At 35.1% G+C, this 21,405-nt stretch overlaps 1 protein-coding gene across 1 annotated transcript in view; it reads right to left on the bottom strand.

Annotated features, from left to right (window-relative positions):
• The window catches only part of LOC118194967 (degenerin unc-8-like), a 194,026-nt gene that overhangs the window by 131,043 nt on the left and 41,578 nt on the right, over positions 1-21,405 (bottom strand). The window contains exon 4 of the mRNA XM_085821410.1: positions 17,265-17,584. Coding sequence (XP_085677536.1) covers positions 17,265-17,584 — 320 coding nt within the window. The remainder of the gene's footprint in view (positions 1-17,264; positions 17,585-21,405) is intronic.

Here is a 21,405-nt window from a genome sequence, read left to right as displayed (position 1 = left end):
GTATATGTTCCCAAAAAATCCTTTTATAGCTTCTAAGAAGGACTTATGTTATTTTTACTTAACCTTCTCACGTTTTGTAATTTTTCTAATACCGGGAAGTGGAAAAAGTCCTTTCTTCCAGTTTTAGTTTTCGTTTCGAAAATCGCTTCAAAGAAAATTTCCCTGAACTTGGACTTCGAGAACTCACCGAAATGCAGGACACAGAAGAAAGTTAACTTTCAACTGGATATGAAACATGTTACATTTTAAACTTCTTGATAAGCGCTTGAAAGGTTTAAATAGTTGTCTTTTCAACGAGAGAGAATCATCCTTCATGAGGTAGGAAAGAAATTTCCAGAAAATAGAATCTTCAATGAACATATAACAAGAAATGTATACATATGGCTAGTCTTCCCTCAGAACAAGTGATATGTATGATTTTATTTTCAATTCTGATATTTTAAAGCAGAAGAATCCAGAATCTAAAGAAATCCACATTGCCTTCGTGGAGCTCCAGTCCTTCCGATTGCCTACCGTACAGTGCTTCCGTATGCGTAGAAGACATACGTTAAGGAAGGGAAAATGCCTTACATACCCTCCCACTTAAAGAAAAAGGAAATCCAGTAGCCAAACGAGGATAGTGACGCATTATTATCCACTATGTTTCAGCTCGATCGCCACTGTAGAAGGATTTTGACATTTTTGAGCCAAGGATCTGAAGAAATGAGTGCAAGGTGGGATTTGAGCTTTATGACTTCCAGTGCTAGCGGGACGTCTTTCCAATTACAGCAAGAAAGCATTAGAACCCTATAAAATTTCAAAGTGATAGATCCTTTTTATTCCGTTCTTTTTTAAAATGATTATCCTTTTTATTCCGTTGGCCAGCATCCAAGCATTTTAAAAAAAACCAAAAGAGGCTGATTAAAAATAACGTATTTATTAAAACATAAAGTACAAGAAGAAAGAAGCATGCACGTTAGATGCACCTTTTAATAAAGCTGTTAATAGAATTCGATTTATTTTGCAAATACAAGTACATTAAAATGAATGAATTAATTAAAATCTCAGGTAACTATGAGATACATAACATGTGGAAGTAAGTAATAGTTTTGACAACGATATGACAATAATTAAACAATATGTCGGGGCGAATAGACGAAACTCATGGATCAGATTTTGGATGCAATTCACGAAGCTTCAAATCGAATTCATCCGTGACACTGGACGGCGAGAAATGTTGTGTTAGTCCCCCCTTCCTATTTTACAGTATGGCCATAGATTATACACTGGTGAAATAAATTAAGAGAATTTGCATATTTGATCTATGATCTCCAGAACTACTTGACAGATTTTAATAAATTTGGTGTGAACATAGGTTGATATAATACAAACAAGTGATGCAGCGTGATTTCATACTAAAAATAAGGCAGTTTATCAGTGCCTGTGGCAATTGGTCCCACTCATTCAGAAACGATGTTTTCAGTTTCTGGATGGTTCTCGAGCGGGTGTTGCGAGTTGCAATTCCCCTCCCCAGAGCATCCCAGACCTGCTCTATAGGGTTGAGGTTTGGGGACCTGGCTGGCCAAGCCATCCGGCGAATAGCCTCACTCTCGATAAATTCGTCGACCAGAAGAGCTGTATGTGGCCACGCATTACCGTTCTGTAAGATGAACTCGGGGCCCACTGCACCCCGGAAAAGGCGAACATAGGGCTCCAAGACGTCATCCCTATACGTCACACCAGTCACAGAGCCTCTGTCAAAGACGTGGAGAGGTATGCGGCCATCCAACATGATGCCTGCCCAGACCATTACACTGCCACCGCCATAATTGTTGATTTCTCGGACATTGGAGGGTAGGTAGAGGGTCCCTGGCTCTCTCCATATAAAAGTACGGCGAGAATCGGTTTTTATAGGCTAAACCGGAACTCGTCGGTGAGCAGAACGGTCGCCCATTGCTCCGTACTCCACTATACTACTATGCTGCCTGCACCATGCTATTCGGACTCTCCTGTTTATAGACGTGAGCGGGATCACAGTCGGTGTTCTGGCAAAAAAACCTCTCTCATTCAGTCTTTTCCATATCTCCTATATAAAAGCACATACAAAACAAGAAATGATTAATCAGTGGCAGTCACGCTGGAACAGTAAAACAACAGGAAGAAGAACATATTCGTACTTTCCTAAGGTCTCTCTTGAACAAAAAAGTTTTACAAATAGCTTTACACAGTTATTCACTGGTCACGGTATCTTTTTATCATATTTATTTAGATTTGTTTTAACTGCCTCTAACATTTGCTCCTGAGGTGAAGTTGGGGACCCCGAACATTACTAGTTTCATTGTTCAGCTACAAAAGGTTTTCATCTAAAAGAATCACTAGCGCAACACAAACCCAAATGGGCAGAATTAATACTTCGTCCTTCTTCAGAGAACAAAAAATTACAATATTGCCAAAAAACGTATTCTAATATGACTATTGCAAATTAATTTCCAAGAATTAAATATAAAGTCATCATCGCTTTCTAGCATCACTTATTTGACTTTTTGCTGATAACATTCCTGAATTGTCTACACTACTCTGGCCAAAAATTTCTTCAACATTGTCATTTATGGATTTTTAGATTTATGAACATTTTAATACCTTACCTTAGTGTTTAAAATGACAGTCTCTAGGTTTTAAATTACAAATTTCTGGAGCTCACTTGTTAACAACTTTGGATTAATAAGTGGTAACAATGACTACCTTATGTTTCATCTTATTGATGTATGAACTCATAATCAAGTGGTGACTCTCATAGGTTCCTTATATAGGAGCAAGTACTCTCTATTTAACTTACTTCACTTTAGTATTAAATAAATATTGCATTGTATGGGATGCACTGCACTTTCAAAAATATATTGTCAAAGCAATGTTAGTAAGCCATTTCCTTAAATTAATAGTTGTTAAGATATCTTGAATTCTATTAATATTGTTTTTTAAAATTGCCCATATTTTGTTTCTATATTGTGTTTATTCATGATTTTATTTACTATATTATTGTTCCATATTATCTAGTATGTATTGAATAGCATGATCTTATTGTGTAGTGTTTTATCAATTGTACCATGTAAATATTGTACTAAGTCAAAATCTCTGTACTTTGCTGACATTGTTGCCCATGTAAACTTTTTCTTTTGTTTAAAGTAAATGCCGCATGGTCTGCCACACCTCCCTGGTGTGGCGGAGCTTCTGGAGACAAGGGTATATCCCATGTGAGGTGAACCTCGAGTTCCCCAGGCAATGGTGCCCTTGTCCTCCGGTGTAAGAGTAAAAGTCTTTTGGAAACGGTCACCCTTGTTATACGGGTTCCTGTGGGTACATGCAGGTCCCGAGTGAGCTGAGAAGCTGTAGCTCCTCCGTTACGCCTCGCTAAAATGGACAAATAGCAATCTTCTCTGGCCATCGTGGCTCTTGGACGACCTTCCCAGGTTTTTCCTCGATGGATACAGTATCCTGGAACTGTGTCCATAGGTTACACACGACGTTAGATTAATCTCTCTGCCTATCTGGACTTGAGATTGGCCTGCCTCTAGCCTCCCCACAGTTCGCCACCTCATTCTGTCATATAAACGTTGGCGGTTACTCATTTTTACTGTTCACATGTGAATTTAACCTAATGCTGCAAGATAACACCAAGAAATTAGCCGAGGTCCGCTAGCGAACGCAATTCGTCTTACCCTCCACGCGCTTATAAAGCCTGTTTTTCTGATGGCTCCGCCTACACACATGTGTACGCTTACGTATTTGCCATACAAGATTTGCATTTTTATATAGAAGCAGTGGTTTTCCCTTCAGTTCAGTTCTTTCCATGCAATTCGATAAAATATGCAACTTCTCTTAATTTATTTCACCAGTATGGAAAACTACATGGTTGGGTATGCATTTGCATACCGTACTTGTATTAAATAAATATTGCATTGTATGGGTACCCATACAATGCAATATTTATTTAATATACAAAAGTTAAGTAAGTACGGTATGCAAATGCATACCCAAATGCATAACGTACTGACGTTTTGTTCCGATAATAAGCCCTCCAATGCACTTGTGGCACTAAATTATGCTTTCCAAAACTTATTAATGTCAACACTGTTGGATTATCGAGTCACTGGTGTTATAGAAACTAGAAAATCTGCCGTTTTTAATGTCAGTTACTTACAGATTAACAAGCTCAAATACTTACAATCTATTGTCCCAGTTGTCATTGTTTCGAGCTTTGATATTGATTTATTCTTGTCATTTGTTAAGTTTTGTAACACTGCGGCGGTCCTCTATCTTGTCATTGGCCAGAATATTTTAATGGTTTTTATATTCGTTCTTGAGATATTTGAGAATGTCATTCATTTCGTATAATTATTGTGAGGTGTGCTGATGTTTTTTATGAAATTTCTAACGGTTATAAACAAGCCCAGCTCTAATTAACTATCGCATTGTAATGAACACAAAGGAGAAGTGCTGACGTTTCAGTGTTGAGAAATATTTGTTGATATTACTTATTAATCAGTTGCCATATAATGGCTTCACAAGTCCGTGCTCCTACCTGCCTGGACGTGTGAGAATGTAATAATGATAATGTATCCTAATGCAACATTTCTGTGTTTTAGATTTCGACCTGCTCTGTTAAAACGTTAGAATTACTAGATGGGAATATCAAGCTCCCTCTTTTCCAGTGTTAAATTGAATTCAGGCTTACAGCCTGCCTTAGTATATATATATATGTAAGATAAAAATGTATGAATCAGAATTATAATATAACTATAAACATTAATTATTCTTCTCTATTCTAAAATCGTAATAACTTATCTGCATTGCGTCATTCAAATTAATCATGCGATCTTACGTAACCGTTAATACCAGATGCCTCTTGACGACCAATCACCGAATTGTAAACCAAAACTTTTCTCTTCGCGTGCTTCCATCTTTCATAACTACGCACTTCAGCTTTTGCTCTCTACTGTGCTAAGATGTAATTTCGCTGGCTTGCTTTCTATCTCAACAATATCAAAAATGTAAATCTTCTGTGGAAAGGCACGACTAGAGTGCCAAGTGATTGTGGCCACAAATATCAATTGGAAATAAAAATGGAATTAAAACTGCCTCGACTGCCAAGTTCTTTACTGCCAAGTTTAGTGTTCCGTCTTTTCCTTGTGCTTACAATATGACATATATATATATATATATGTGTGTGTATGTGTGTATCTTACTATATATATGTGTGTGGGTAAATAATTATTTAGGATTTAATTAAAAGATTATAAACTCCTAGGTCATGAATCTCATTTATTTGATTCTCGCTCTTTCGTTTTGATCATTTTCAAAAAATAGTGATTAACGGTGATTCGGCTCTAGGAGCATTAAATCTAATCAATATTCGAAAATAGTGCTTTTTGACTTTTGGATCAGCAGTCTGCAAGCATGCGAAGACGGAAATTTTTCGAGAAGTACTGAATGAAGAGGTTTTATTCGCTGGTCATTTATTCCATCAGGAAATTCTTCTCGTTGGACAGTTTTCAAAACGATAATTTCAGCTTGGCTGATTTTTACAGTTAGTTCACTGTAAACGATGATAAGAGTATGATGACGCTTGGTGACACAGAACATGATGACGCATTAGATCTTAGATTAAATTAAAATCTAAAAATTCAAGCAACTATTCTAATGAGCTTTCCGTGTGATAAAATTCTACGGAAGATTGCTTCAGTTTCTATGCTTAAATGAGTTTTCGTTACGCTTTTTCTAATTTCATGAGTTATATCTTCATGATTATAGGCCAATTTTCATTTTGGTCATTCTTGATTTTTCTTCAGCTAATTGCCCCCTCTCCACATTCTAAATGCCAAAAGTTGTTTTGGCAGTGCAACCTCTTGTTGAAAGGTCAGCTGGTATTTTTGTTCCAAAAATATGTTTTCACGTATTTGGATCTGTCAGTTTCCTAATCTCCCTAACTCTATTTTCCACAAAGACAGTCCAGACGATCGCTTATTTTTTTCCACGTCAAAACTGTTCTAGAAGACGTCCAAAAATACATTTCCACATTTTCTATTCTAAATCATTTAAAACGAAAGAGCACATTCTGGCTCCTATCGTGGCAGCTATCAATTCCAGACGAGGAATCGTGATAGATTTCACAGGAGCTACTCAAGACTACTTATGCCAACAGATAAACTTCAACTCCAGAATTCGTCTCAATTCTCAAGAAACATGCAGCAGCATACGCATTACTACTGGTATCACAGAAAGTGTGAATGGTGAAAAACTTCCTATTATCCTTGCTGGAATGTATCCATCGTAGGAGGGAGATTTCTTTTAAGAGAAAAATGCCTTTATACAAACTCACAAAGCTTTGTTTTGTACTCTCGTTGAATTCAGTATCCCAAGAAATTCCTATTTTACATAGGTTCAGCAACAATATTTTAGGATACAAAAGAACAGAACTCACAATTCGAATAGGATCAACTATTTTGTGTGTTACAACGATAATTGTTTTCTTCACTAGTGCACTCATTTCTAAATCGTCTAACTAATTCAGGTTCAAAGTTAAATTGTCTTTCTGAGAGTTCCATAACAATCCCAATACGAGTGAAATAGTTTCCTGTTTCAAGTTATCTCCGGTACGTAACCAACCTCGAATATTAAACTTTCCTTCATACATTATTTCTCAAGAGGTTTCGATGAACTGGATGATCTCGGATTCATTATCAAAACTGGCAACAATGTTATCTACGCAGAAGCTATGCAAGAGCTTAACTATCATCTCCGTATCATACTGAGAATCTTTCATGTGCTTTTGTAGATGGAAATCTATAATAGCTGCCAGAAGGATAAGATTACTCTTAACCCCAAATACTACTCTAATATGACGAAATATTTTGGTTTTCTTTTCTTCCACATCATTGCCCTAGAAAAATCGAAGCCAATCTCTATCTTGGAGGCTTTAGACTGAACTGTAAAAAACCTTCTCAATGTTTGCTATAGTAACAAACTCGTCTTTACGAAATCTCAACAGAAGAGAAAGAATTATTTCTCTCAAATTTTGGGCCACACTTAAAACACTGATTTAGAGGAAGGCGACGCATCAAACACCTCGTAGACGTATCAAACATCGGTTGAATAGGCGTTGAGCTATTTTCTTTAATTACCGGTCTATGTGGCAAGTAGTGTCCATCACCAACAGCTACATTTTCATTAACTTCTTCGATCACCCCTAAATTACACCACTCGTTAAAAACTGCATTATATGAAGAAAATAAATTTTGCGATAGAAGTTTCTGGGTGGTGGACTATAAACGCTTCAAAGTTAAATCCTTATTGCTGGGGAGTGGTACATGATTTTGCGCCCACGGAAGTGCGACTTGATAATGCCCCTCTTCGTTTAGTGACACAGAATTTTGGAACTGCAATTTTGCTTGCAAATTCTTTTCATCTCTCGTCTTCTTTGTAACCGTATCTATTACTCCGATAACTTCAAGTCTCCACAATACTGAGAGTGCGGCGTCATTAACAAGCAGATTTGTCACTATCATTGCAGAATTAGCATCAGTATCCATAATATAAGGTATCCTTCCCATTAAAATCCATCCTAACAGTGTTCTGACAGCCACTAGTCCGCAAGACAAATATATTACTTCGCAATTAAAGTGTTTATCCGCTACGTCATCCTCTATTAGCAGATCAATTTCTAATGATTTATCTTTTCCAAGGTTTAATTCATCTGTCATAACAATAACATTATCAGAAAGTTCTTTAAAAATGGTTCTAGGTTTGGAATAGTAATTTCGGAACAAATTTCTTGCTTGTCAAAGACTTCAAAATTGCAGTGATAATCATTATTTACACTGCTTAAGTATACGTGATATGGAAAATGTTTCTCAGAATGTTCTTTACCGCCAAATAAATTCTGAATAACGTTTTCCTCCTTAATCTTCTTGTATTGCATTTCCCTTACGACCCGTTTACTTAAAAACAAGATCGTTGGGAACCTGTAACGATGAGTACACAAATTACTTTTCCTCCAGTCTCACAACGTCTGTAAAAGGACTTTCCGCATACATGTTCTATCACTTACTGCTGTATCACTAATCACATTTTACTTCCGAAGTATTTTCCTTTGTTCTTTACATTCCTTCAATTTTTATTTCATTGCACATAACTCTGCAATGTCTGCCGAGACAGTTTCCACAAGTAATTTTAGACCTGCAATCTCGCGCCCTATGCTCGATTCTACAACACAAAAAACAACATGATTTCTTCGATAATAATTTTTTTCTTACAATGTAGTTTCATTTTTAATGCAGCTTTACATGCTTGTAAATCATGACTCTTTCCGGAAAAAAGCAGACAGTTCGTTTATTTTTCGCAGTGTCTGTGGCGTCGAAAAGTCCAACGGCAGTAGGAATGTTTTGCGTTTCATTAGGTGATGGTGGGAGGGTAAAAGTTTTACCTTATTTTCGAAATCGAAACCTTGCTTTGCCAGCGATATTCTCTCTATTTCGCATTTTAGAACATTCATTAAGGCAGTAAATGTATTTGGTGATTTAGTAGTTTCACGTAGACCTACGATTCTTTTCCATACTCTAATAACGTCTTCCGGCAGACAAGATTCAACGAGAGGATATAACATACATGCGTATTTATCAGACGTGATGTTTAATGTTTCGAGTGCTCTGAAATGAGTTTCACTTTTATCTTACAGCTTCACGAGTCGTGTTGCATTGTTTCGGCTCAATGAATTATTCAAAATTAAGCTTAACAATTCTCTCACATATACTTCTATGAGGCAATTCTCTTTGCCGAATTGAGCATTAAGACATTCAGTTACTTAATAAAAATTGTCAGTTGTCGGAAGAATCAACGATATCTGTAATAACTAATTCCGGTTACTATCAGAGAGCATTAATTACAGAGGTAAATGATAATCCGCTTCGATATTAATACACACACATTTTATTCACAATATAATACACTGGTTTACAGGCATTATTATTAGGCAAATGCCTTCCTCATTATTATGCTTAACACCTTCGTTCTTCCATCAAACTAAAAGCAAGTTACAGATCATCAACAGAGACAAGACGTTCGGAGCGCCACCTAACGGCGCAAACTATCAATTTATAATAATATCTCTTGCAATGCGATCCTTCACCAGTAGCTTGAAATAAATATTGAGATTTATCTTCAGGTGGAATTTCTGGATCATCGTGAATGTTCTTAAATTGACCTCAGAAGCCCAACCATTCCTTAACATCACCATTGAATTTCCTAAATTCACTTTTTGGGAGTTTAAACTTCCGGTTTTGAACTGTAGCATTAAGAGTGCTGTTATTAATTGCATTACTCCTTATTACTCGTTCCGAATTAGCATTACTCGTTATTATCCGTATTAGTTCTAAGCCTCACATATGTTTCACTATATATTGTACTACCCTCGTAATCTTTATTAAAATCACTTTCAGAATATTTAGGATTATCAGATAACAATTTTATAATTTATATTTCTAAATCAAGCACCGACCATTTTTCATCTAATTCTGTCATTAGGATTTCGATTTCTTCTATATCGCGTACTTCTTTTCCTAAGCAGTTTCCCAATTTATTAGATATTCGTGTAAAAACACTTCTTAAAGGAGTATGTAATTTCCTTTGATCCTCCATTTTTAGAGTTTATGAATAATCATACAGTAATACAATGAATAAATCTTTCAAGGCTGCCAACCCGAGGGCGCTATTAAATATTTTAGAAGATCAGTAAAATATGGCGAAAGGGAAACTTACCCTTTTGTCTTCTTCGTAGGGGGCGGCTTGACAGAAGAACTCTAAAAAATCGAGTCTAAAAATGGGAACTAGTCTAAAATGAACTAATCCATTTTACAAATGGGACGCTTCATTTAACAATACAACAAACTTTATTAGTAGTTAGAAAAGAACTTAAATGATAAAGCATATTCATTACAAGCACGTAAGAAGCAATCATGACTTCTTCTCTTCGTTTCAAACACGTAAGCAACAATCATAGCTGCTTTCCCTTCGTTCTCGTTCTGACTTTCAAGTCTATCTGGTTTTGTTTTAGTCCTCAGTTTAGTTCGTTTGTGAGGTTGCTCAGCAGCGACAAATGTTCCATCAAAATAATGCAAGACAACATGTGTCTACATTTACCGGCTGGACTCGAATGGGATCTTTTTCCACATCCAGCATGTAGCCCCGAGCAACACATGTTTAGAATTAGCAATGCAGTGTTAAATGTTGGCATATATTTTTTCTGATTTTTCATTCTTTTCTCAGTTTATCATATCATGGCGGATTTTCGTGGTGAGGAGTTCTATGCAGCTCTGGACAATGAGCTTCAAAAAGTGGAATCAGCCATCGTATCGAAATGCAATATGAATCCGCAAATTTTTAATGATGCGAAAAAAGCTTTGGGTGAGATTAAAAGTTTGATTACTAGGTATGTTGAGCATGTTAAATCTGTAAGCTTGTAAAGAAAGCTTATTGAATTCAGTCATGCAAACGAAATCGTATGCTAATGCTGTGGCGCCATCTGTTGGAACAAATCAGACTGATTCAGATTGCTGTGTTTTTGTGAGTGCCCGAAACTGTACATCTGATGAAGTTAAAAAGCTCCTTAAAGCTGAAATCGATCCTCGGAAACATAAAATTGGAATTAGCAATAGTCGAACAGTTCATAATAATAAAGTAATGGTGAAATGTACTTCGGGATATGATAAAGAAAAACTGTTTACTGCTTTGCAGGAAGACTCATCTATTTTGAATCCCTCTATTCCAAGGCGAAAATATCCTACACTTTTACTTAAAAATATGCCAAACAGCATTAGTAAGGAATGAACTGTTAAAAATTATTGAAGAACAAAATCCTGAAATTACCGTGGGTGGAGAGACTTGGAAAGACGTTAAAGTTCGCTTTACTTTAAAAAAGTTTCAACGTGAGAGAAGCGTGGTTATTGAGATGCATCTTGTTGTGCGCAAGCGTATTTTAAATTTTGGGCGTATTAAAGTGATGTGGAATATGTTTAAAGCTGAAGAATTTGTTGTTTTAAATAGATGTTTTAAATGTTTAGGCTACCACAGAAGTCTTGATTGCAGAAATCCCTTGGCTCGTTATTGCTGCTCTGGTGAGCATAAGAGTTCAGAATGTGACAAAAAAAGTAGTGCAAGTGTGTATTAATTGCATAAGATTTAATAAAAAGACGAAAAATGCAACTAAGAAGTAACTAAGTTGATGTAAATCATAAGCCATTTTCTGGAACTTGCCTCAGCCATAAATTTATGATGAATCTTGCAGCTCCAAAAATTTATTATGTCCGACAATTTGTTTCTTTTGTACAAATAAATTTGCTACTCAGCAACTTATTTTATATATGGAGGCAAATGACACTGATGTCGCACTGATTCAGGAGTCGCACTTTTATAAAGGTGTTCTTCCTGGCTTTCCGATAAAATATAAGGTTTACTAGGATTCCAAAGCAGAAGTTGTCAAGTCTGCTGTTATTGTCCGCAACCAGAATCTTTCTCTTTTTTTGAACTTAAATCATACAGTTTATAATACTGTTGTTTGAGATATAAAAATTAATGGCTCTGACTTGAATATTTGTTCCGTTTATTTCGAGCCCCAAACTAATATTGACATAGAACTATTAAAAATTTCAAGTATTTTAACGATGAAGAAACCATGCAATTTTTTCTGTGGTATAAATTCGATCAGCTAATCAGCGATTTGGCATAGTCCTATTACTGTTGCTAGAGGAACGAAGCTTAGCGATTTTATTAGTGTGAATCATTTGTTTCTACTTAATGAAAATCGCGTACCTACTTTCTGTTCAACGCAAGGCTTGAGTTATATTGACCTTTCGCTTTGTAGCTTAAGACTGCTGCCATATGTTCAAGGTTGGGATATCTCTGAGGAAGGTTCTCTTTCTGACCATAAAATAATTATCTTTGAACTTGTTTTATGCCGTCCGATTATATCTTCTAATTTGTGTACTTTTAACTTAAAAAGAGCGAACTGGTTTTTATTTACTGAACTTTGTAAGAGAGAATTGTGTAACTTGAATATCCTTCTTAACAGTTGCTCTAATTGTATTGCATTAGAAAACGTTGTAAACAGACTTTCTACCGTTATTTTTAATTGTGCTTTACTTTCAATTCCGATGAAGAAAAGTAAGCAGAATGGGGTCCCTTGGTGGTCTAAGGAAATTGATTGTTATAGAAAGCATGTAAATGCTTTCTATAACAATATGCTATGCTATAAACGGTCTTCTTAAAAATATTTATAAAATTAAATATTTCGAATTGCGGCATAATTATAAGGCTAAATTAGCTAATGCCAAGCTTGAGTCGTGGAGAAATTTTCTCTCAACTGTTAATGTTCACAATGTCTGGAAATATATATATATAAGTATGGGGTTAAGACCAATTTTGCGAAAAGGATTGAGATTTCGGGAATTAAACTCCCGGATGGCAGTGTTACTTCGAGTTTGAGTGATACAATTGTTGCTATTATGACAAAGAATTTTCCAAGAGATAATGCGCGTGATAATAGAAATTCTCATAGAACTATGCGTACTGAGTCTGATGGACCTTATATTTCTTTTATGGACTATCCGTTCTCTACTTCAGAAGTCAACAGTGTTATTAAAAATCTTAAGAAGAACAAATCACCTGGGCTTGACTCTCTTTCTAATGAAATTGTACAGCACTCTCATGCGGTGGATAGTACATTTTTATACAGAATTTTCAACCTTTGTTTACAAGTAGCAGTTTTTCCAGCACAATGGAAGAGGGCTCGGGTTGTTTTGATTTCTAAAACTTTAGATACAAGAACCCCTTATCTTGATAATATTAGATGCATTAGTCTTTTGCCTACTTTGGGAAAATGTCTTGAAACTCTCTTCATTAACAGAATAAATTGGTATTTGAGACAGAAATGCTTTTATAATGATTCTCAATTCGGATTTACTCCTCGGAAGTCCGCTGAAGATGCCATTATTCGCCTTTGTAATATCTTGCAGTGGGCAAAGAAAATGAAGTATACTACACTTCTCATTTTCCTGGATTTCAAAGGAGCTTTTGATAATGCTTGGTGGTCATCTATCTTAAAAATTTTAAAAGATGATGGTATACCAAATAGTATCTATAACCTTCTTAAAAGCTTCTTGAACGAGAGGACAGCTGAGCTTCAGCTTGGGAACGAAGCTAAGGTTTATTCTCTAGAAAAAGGCTGTCCTCAAGGCCTTGTATCCGGACCTACTCTTTGAAACATAATAATAAATGATCTTTTAAGTCATCTCGACGGTTGTTTAAAAATTGCTTTTGCAGACGACTTACTATTAATTTTCCAAGGAAAGATTTTGAATAACATTCTTTTGAGAGCACAAGAAGTTTTAGATTTTGTCTCCAGTAGGGCGATTTCTCATAAACTCACTTTCAATCCTTCAAAAAGTAAAGCTATGCTTGTTCCCAGTACGTTTGATGAACAAAATATTGCTCCTTTGATGCTCGATAATTCTCCGTTGAAATTTGTAGAAAATGTTAAGTATCTTGGTGTCATTCTTGACCAAAAATTAACATGGAAAAAGCTAATTGAATTCCTTTCTGCTAAATGTGAAAAAATTATTAATGGCTTTCATCGAATCGCCAAAAATACTTTTGGAGTAAGCTACAATGTTAAGAAACTCATGTATAAGCAGTGTATTGTACCTTTCATATCGTACGGCTTTCGTGCTTGAGGACATGTTATTGCCAAGAAGGTTAACAAAAGAAATTTAAGAAAGATTCAACGGAGAATTCTTCTTCGTATTATAAGTGGTTATAAAACCTTAAGCTATGAGGCTACTTTTGTTCTTGCAGGAGTTCCGCCTATTGGTTTTGAAATTGCATATAAGAATAATATTTTCGAGTCATTGGCAACTGATGCTTTGGAAGACTGTATTAATGGAATTGTCCCCTTCACTGATCTTCGTCATCCCCCTACTTTAGAACCCATAAATTTCTGCGATTATAAAGAGACTGCTGAAATAAGTTTCCGTATGGTTTTCTTTACAGATGGCAGCAAGATGAACAACAAGGTTGGCCTTGCATTTGTTCTTTTTGAAGGCCATTCCGAGGTTTGTTTTTTTAGACACTATATACGGAATGAACGCACGGTTTTTCAAGCAGAACTTCTGTGCATTTATCTTGCCGTCAAAAGGATCCAGGATAATGGGACAACATCCTCAAAGTACCTTATTTGTTCTGATTCTCTTTCTTCTCTTCAACGTTTGAACAGTATTACCAGCTGCGATAAATTAGTTATCGAAACCCTAGTAACCGTTAGTTCACTTAGAATTAAAGGTATTGATATCTGCTTTGCTTATGTGTGTGCTCATCATGGTTTCTACGGAAATGAAAGAGCTGATTTCTTGGCTAAAGATGCCTTAAATTTACCCATTGATATCAACATTAACATTCCAGAGAAATATTGGAAGTCCTTTCATTATAAAAGGCTTTTAGCTATGTGGAATGAGGAATGCATTTCATCTTGTAATGCTGAAGTCACCAAAAAGTTCCTTCCTTCTATTTACCATAGATTGAATTCCGAGTCTTTCCTCCCGTTAAATTTTAATGTGTCTCAGTTTTTATCTGGTCACGGTAAATTTACAAGTTACCTGTTTCGTTTTAATCTAAGATCAAACAATTTATGTGAATGTTCAAAAAGAGTTCCTCAGGATGTGGAACATTTGATTTTCTCATGCCCTACATTTGATGGCCCTAGATTATGCTTACAGAATGATTTAAAAATGTTCGGAGTGACTTGGCCAGTGAACGTATCTGTTTTCGTGAAGTCCAGACTGGTGTTCTCTGCTTTTGTTCGCTCAATTTATGCATGTAACTTTTAATGTTTATTTAACCATGTAACTTTTAACGTTTTAGTTAACTTACTTCTGTAAGCCCCGTGTTGTACATATGTGGTGCACGGGGAGTCTGTATGTTCTCAAAGGAAAAAAAAATGTTCTGTTTTCTTAGTAAGATGGTTTACAAAACTTGTACTCGTTATTTTTCGCCTTTTTATTATTAATGGTTTGTGTGTTAAATATCACATTCTCCACTCTTACACACATAAAATTCAATTAAAAGCAAAATGGCAAAATATTTAAAAACAGCATAGGCTTGTAATTTTAGATACATAATCTTGCGCGCTGGAGATAAAAATATTTTATTTCGAACAGTGCTGCTTGCTTTCAAATCGTTGAGTTTGTTAATCACAAATTCATTAAGGCTGAAAAAAGAGAAATATGAAATTCAAAATTTAAAATTCGGGCTTCCAGGTGCATATGTTCAGGTGGAGGACTACGTTATTCAAAATTTGATGGTCGTCGTTTCTTCACGTTGCGAAGAACATGCGTTACTTGCATGCAGATTCTGCATTATTTAAATTCCTTAAAAATAACATAACGTGATAAAATTTGGTGACAGTAAATTGAAAAGTGATACGTCATTTATAGTGGACGACGCAAAATCATGTTTCGAGACTAACAGCCGTTTCAGACTGGTAAGGATACAAAAAGATGAACATAAATATGAATGATATTTTAAATTGCGTTTTCGAAGCTTTTATAAATAAGCATCTAAATTAATAAAAAATGCTCTAATACGCATGAAACTCATATACAAACTCTGGAACCAAAGGTTCCTCATTTCTGCTTATTTAGCGGGGGAGTAAAACTATGGAACTGATTCAAATCTGGAATTAGCAGATTGATTTATTTAAATTTCTTGAGGGCAGAGGTTAAAATAAAGTCGAAACAGTGGCTGAGTAAACAAATCAACATAAAAAAGCAAAAGTAATTATGAGGCTTACGCAGAAGCTACCAGAAGTTTTTGTAAAGACGAACAAAGAGAAGCAAAAAATAAGTTTCATTTAAATGATCAGCATCATAATACATCTCGATAAGAAATATTAGGAACGAATCTCAGGAAAATTTGCCTTGAAATTTTACTTTCAATTGGTTGGGAACGGTTCTTTACTTTCAGTTGGTTCAACGGTTAACAATAGCTGTAGTATATGCGTATTAAGATTCTGGTCTAATACATATTAAATACTGGCGGAAGTACCCGACGCCAGTTAAATTGAGAGTAGTGTGTATCTAACAACAGAGCGAAAGATACCGCTGGAATCCTTCTTTAATAACAATGCAAAAAGTACGATTGATAGTCATAACATTTTTTAGCCTAATGCGATGTGAGACCCACATAAAAAATGTCGATACAAAAAGAAACTAATTCTTTTTAATTATCAGCAACAATGACACTCAGTTTTTAATGATTTTCGTCTTTCTAATCAAATGGTCGTAAAAGCTCAGTTTCCATCCAATATTTCATCTATATTCAATTTTAGTCGATTAAATGTGGCAAAAAATTCGTCATAGTTGATTAGAGATCAATAACGCGAACAAACAAACACAGAAACAAACATTCTTCTTTATACAGTATACATACTCATATATATATATAGATAGATTTTGTAAAAGCTAGAAATTTTTTATTAACAAACTCTACGATTTGAAAGCGAGCAGTGGCAAGGCTTCCCAAAATAAAACAAATTTTTACTCCAGCTTGTTAGAAAAGGCGAAAATTAGCCTTTTCAGAGTTTCTAATTAACATCTCTGATTTTAGCTATTCTTTTTCTTTTTCTTTTTTTTTGGGGGGGGGAAGTGGACGTCGACCATTCCCAGGATCTAGAAAATAATTGTAGAAAGTTTGATATAGTAGTGATTGAATTAATCACGAACAAACACACAGACATTCTTCTTTATATACATATAGATAGATAAACATTATTTGCATTATTAGTTTGCCATATTTTATATTAAGCAGTTATTTTGTGGCAATAAAACAGTTTCATTCATTGAATAGATTTTTTAATAAATGAAAATGAATGAAAATATCAATTGTTTTGCCATCGCCAGTTATGTGTACACTTTTCGTCGTACCATTTTTAGAAATTCATTAAAATTTTTTCAATTAAACTTTTTTCAATTAAAACTAGTCTTCTAATGCATGACTTTTTCAAATCTGTGACTTTAATGTTCAATTAATATACCTATACTAATCAGAATTTAGAATACTTTTAGGCCCAGCAAGAACAAAACCTTAGACGAGAACATTGTTAAGGAATTTGATCTGTAGCACACCATCACATATATATTTGACATCTTTTAAAACAAAAACATTATAAAAATAGAAACGAAACTCACTGAGTGGGTCCGACGTCTCACAAGGGCTATCTAAACAGCTATCGGTTAGATTTTCTTGAGAAGTGAATTGAGGGTATTCGAACGAAGTTTTGCAAATACAAATCGAACCTGCAATACCAGTGTATACGAAGCAAGCGTCAGAAGTCCAATTCCATTGACAAAGCAGCATGGAACAGGCACAATATTGATCTGTTTTGTTGGCGTCAGGATAACAATAAAGAGTATCACATGGGTTTTTCTCACAGGAGCACCGATCTTCAAACCAAGACCAGTCACAGAGAGGATCTTTAAGACACTGTGTCTTCTCTTCACTGGAAAGGCTATAAGTTGAAAATATATTTAAGAATTATTCACTGACTACAAGTTAGCACTCATAGCTTTGAAATATCTTTTCTTGCACACTGAAAAAGCATAATTCATTCAAAAGCACTTATATATTTACATAAATTTAAGGCAGCAGTCTAAATTCTGTCATGTGCAGAGACAGAAAGTGACGACTCACTTCTCTAGACCCCCCTCGACTGGGAGGCAACTCCTGGTGTTCTGATTAAAACCTATACTTATACATACTCGCTTCTGTGTTATATAATTTGTCTTCGCAGGACTAGAGCCATGGATTCTTCGGTGGTCCATTCAGGCGCCGAAAACAGTTAAGAGAAGACCAATAGCATTTTTAAGCAATTTCAAATTAATCTTTTTTTTTTTTACATAGACTTTTCACTGGAGAGAAGGTAGTTATATCGTTATCTAATATTTGAAATAATAACTTCATTATTGCAGATGTTAAGGCAACAAGAATCAGCGTAAATTTCGCAAAACTGCAGGATTAGTTTCGAACATTGCTGGTGAAAATTTCCATTTTCCTGCTGAAAAAGTTATTCAAAAAATCGTTAGGTTTTCAATTACGATTTTCTTGAGGCATTTAACATTCATAAAAATCTTTGGGTTCTAGTCAATGACCCAAATTTCAGACAGTTTTTAACGAAGTTACTTCATGGTTACTTTCATTTTCATCAATAGATGTCGACAATACCTTCGTTTCTTTACTTTACGAAACCTTATCGAATTGTCCGCTTTAATATTGTAGCGTAAGCCGAGACTTTTGCTTTGCTTTTTCTGTTACTACAGATCAAGAAGAAGGTCCTATATTCAAAGTTTCGAAACTAAGCCTGCAAATTTATGAAAATTACGCTGATGTTTGCCTTAGCATCTACAATAATCGCTATTCAGAGCTTTATTTCAGACACATAAAAACTTAATTTTTGTCTTTGCCTCTAAACTAAATTACTCTTTGCATTAATACTGGGAGTAAATTATTATTCAAAAGATTTTATGAATCTTTTATTATTAAAATAAAATATTGAAAATTATTATTTAATAGGTAAAGAGTATATAAATGGTACAAAATTACTGCATATATAAATAGAATTTCATATAAATTAAAACGCTCTTACATCCATATGGTATCCATTTTATAAAATGAAATTAAATATATGTACTCAAGTACTAACTATATAACTATATACATTGGTTACCATCTTGAAGATGCTGGTTGCTCAGGATTGATAAGATCAAATTTTGTAAAGTTACACAGCAAGCATAAGATTGCCAGCAACATTTAAAGCCGACAACAGCTGTCATGAAAAACTATCGGTATCAAAGGCGCAGTATCAGTTCTCTTTTCGGAATACCAAGGGATTACGTCAGGTTCAAAAGTCATTTATGGGATTGAAGATGAACGTTTACTTTTGATCCATAGCAGTGTCGTTATCGAAATATTTATAAGCATCCGTGACATTCGTACTTCGCTGCTAAAGAGTCTCGAAATGCTAAATTTATTAAATAAGCAACTAACGTCATTATAATCATTTTTGGGATACAGTAATGATTTAATATACTGTAGGGTTTTACTTAAATTGATAAATTTAAATAATTCAAAGCCTAACAAGCGTAAGGCAAATTCTTGCCATTCTTAAAGTAACAACAGAAATTTTTTAAACCTTTAAAAAAAATAGTTTCATTTTAACAAAACGTACAGCATAAGTGTACATTCTTGTACTGACAGAATCAATTACAGCTTGTGGAAATGCAACTAAAGTAAGAGTAAATTTCAAAATTAAGACGTAGGCTAGTAGTCCAAGACTACGCAATTAAATTTTGAACTGATCTGGCTTAAAATTCTTACCCACATATCAGATTCAAATGTCGGCAGGAAAAGCGCAAAGCTGTAATTACAATCTTATGAGTGCTGAACAAGAACAAACGACAAATTTAATTATCGTTCGTAATAATAACTGCAATTAAATCTTAATAGTATATATTAAGAATAGATTTGTTATTCACTTCCTTTGGTAGATGTGACAATGTTAATAAATTTTAATTATGTTAAATATTCATCATTAAATTTTCAGACGTTTTGGGGAAATAATAATTTTTTTTTATCGAATCAGAATAGCAAACCAAATTCTGATTCTTTGAAAATTGCTATATCGGGGTTAGCTCGCAGATGTTTACTTTTTAATGAAGATCTTTCAGTTATGAGTCATGCAAAGTTTAATTTATAAAAGCATGTTATCTAGAATATACAAATTACGGGCAAAAACGTTCCTCTCTCGTCTTATATATATTTTCTCTGCCGCAGAGAAATTTCTAGTATTTCTCCAAATTGCTGGAAGGCATTTGAGGACCGAATACGGTTACAGTTGCATAGAGGATCAACAACAATTATTTAAATACTATACCCATTGCAGTTATGCAGTGAATGGACAAAAATATCGCTAAATGGTCGCGACATTTGTTGTCGGGACTTTGACGAAGTTTACGAATTTGGCGATTTGGCGCAAATAACGTGACAAAAATAAGTCGCGAAACCATTGCCAGCTCGGCGATATCTCGCCAAATTAGCAAGATAGACATTTACTCAATGATAAGTAGACTTACTCTTGTTTCCTTTTTCTTCGGCTGAACATCAATTCTTTCAAGCCTTTCATGTTACATTATACAGGAAAATACAACAGTTTTATATAAAAGTTCGCGGAAGTTATCTACCTATGTGTAAAATTCCTAACATTGCCCCCTCCCAAGCACTGAACGTCCGGGGTAGCACAGACTCTGGACAGAAAGCCGTACTTACAACTAAGGCAAATACTTAAACAATAATTGCAATAAATGATGTAAAACAAATCAAATGCTAAACGAATAAAAAATGTATAAATTTACAATATAATATAGAAATATGACCATGCTCGTACAGATTATTTATATTATATAAGTGTAAATCTGGACTACGTCTTAATTAAGGCAACAGTAAGAAGCATGCCTGTCGTAAAGAATAACGATAGGCTTAGATTTGGATGACATAAGGATACGAACTACCACATCGTTCAGCCTATTTAGGACTGTGTAAGGACAGTCCCAAGGCGACTATAGTTTAGGACAAAGTCCTTTCCGTCGAATTAAATTCCATAACTAGACCTTATCACCTTGGTTGAATTAATGTATTGTAGCTCTTGTGTCCTATCGTGTCTTCATCTTCTCCGTCGCCAAGTTAACTCGCTCTCGAGCAAAACTGTTCAGCACTTCAAACGGCGCCTGAAGATCTTGAATGTACTCCTCAGGCGACGAAAATGCATATGTAGAGCAACCAAACAAGAACACAAGGCAAATGAAGGTCACGACTGAAGAGTACCTGGGATGGGGAATTGCTGGTAGTCTCGTGAAGATCACTGCGATATGCCAGTAAAAATTGTGGTAACGTCTGGTCCTGAAGGTTTCTGGAAACCATCAGCGAGATGTTATTAAGGATCATGATGTCTGATTAGAGATGAAAGGCCTCGCGTGGGTTTTGTTGATAGGGAGTAACTTGTATAGTTAGCAGACATGTAACAGAATAGCAGAATGTAATGGAGGAGGTACACGGAACCTGGAAATCCAATGCTGTAAAATTACTTCTGCTACCATGGCAGCATCTTGATCAGGAATAAAATAAACTTCAGACCACTTGGTGAAATATTCAATGTCAACAAAGATGCATTTCGTGCCATCAGCAGTTCGTGGCAGAAGTACAAGAACGTTAAAGACGAAGCATTCAAGTGTCACTCCTACGCTGTGACCTTGCGGATTCCCTCAGCTACGTTTCTTC

Source organism: Stegodyphus dumicola, chromosome 7, assembly GCF_044657685.1.
Source record: "Stegodyphus dumicola isolate Sdum_Otavi_A_Nest chromosome 7, ASM4465768v1".
NCBI classification, from domain to species: Eukaryota; Metazoa; Arthropoda; class Arachnida; order Araneae; family Eresidae; genus Stegodyphus; species Stegodyphus dumicola.
Note: the sequence above shows the minus strand (reverse complement) of the source record. Positions and strands in the feature narration are given on the sequence as shown.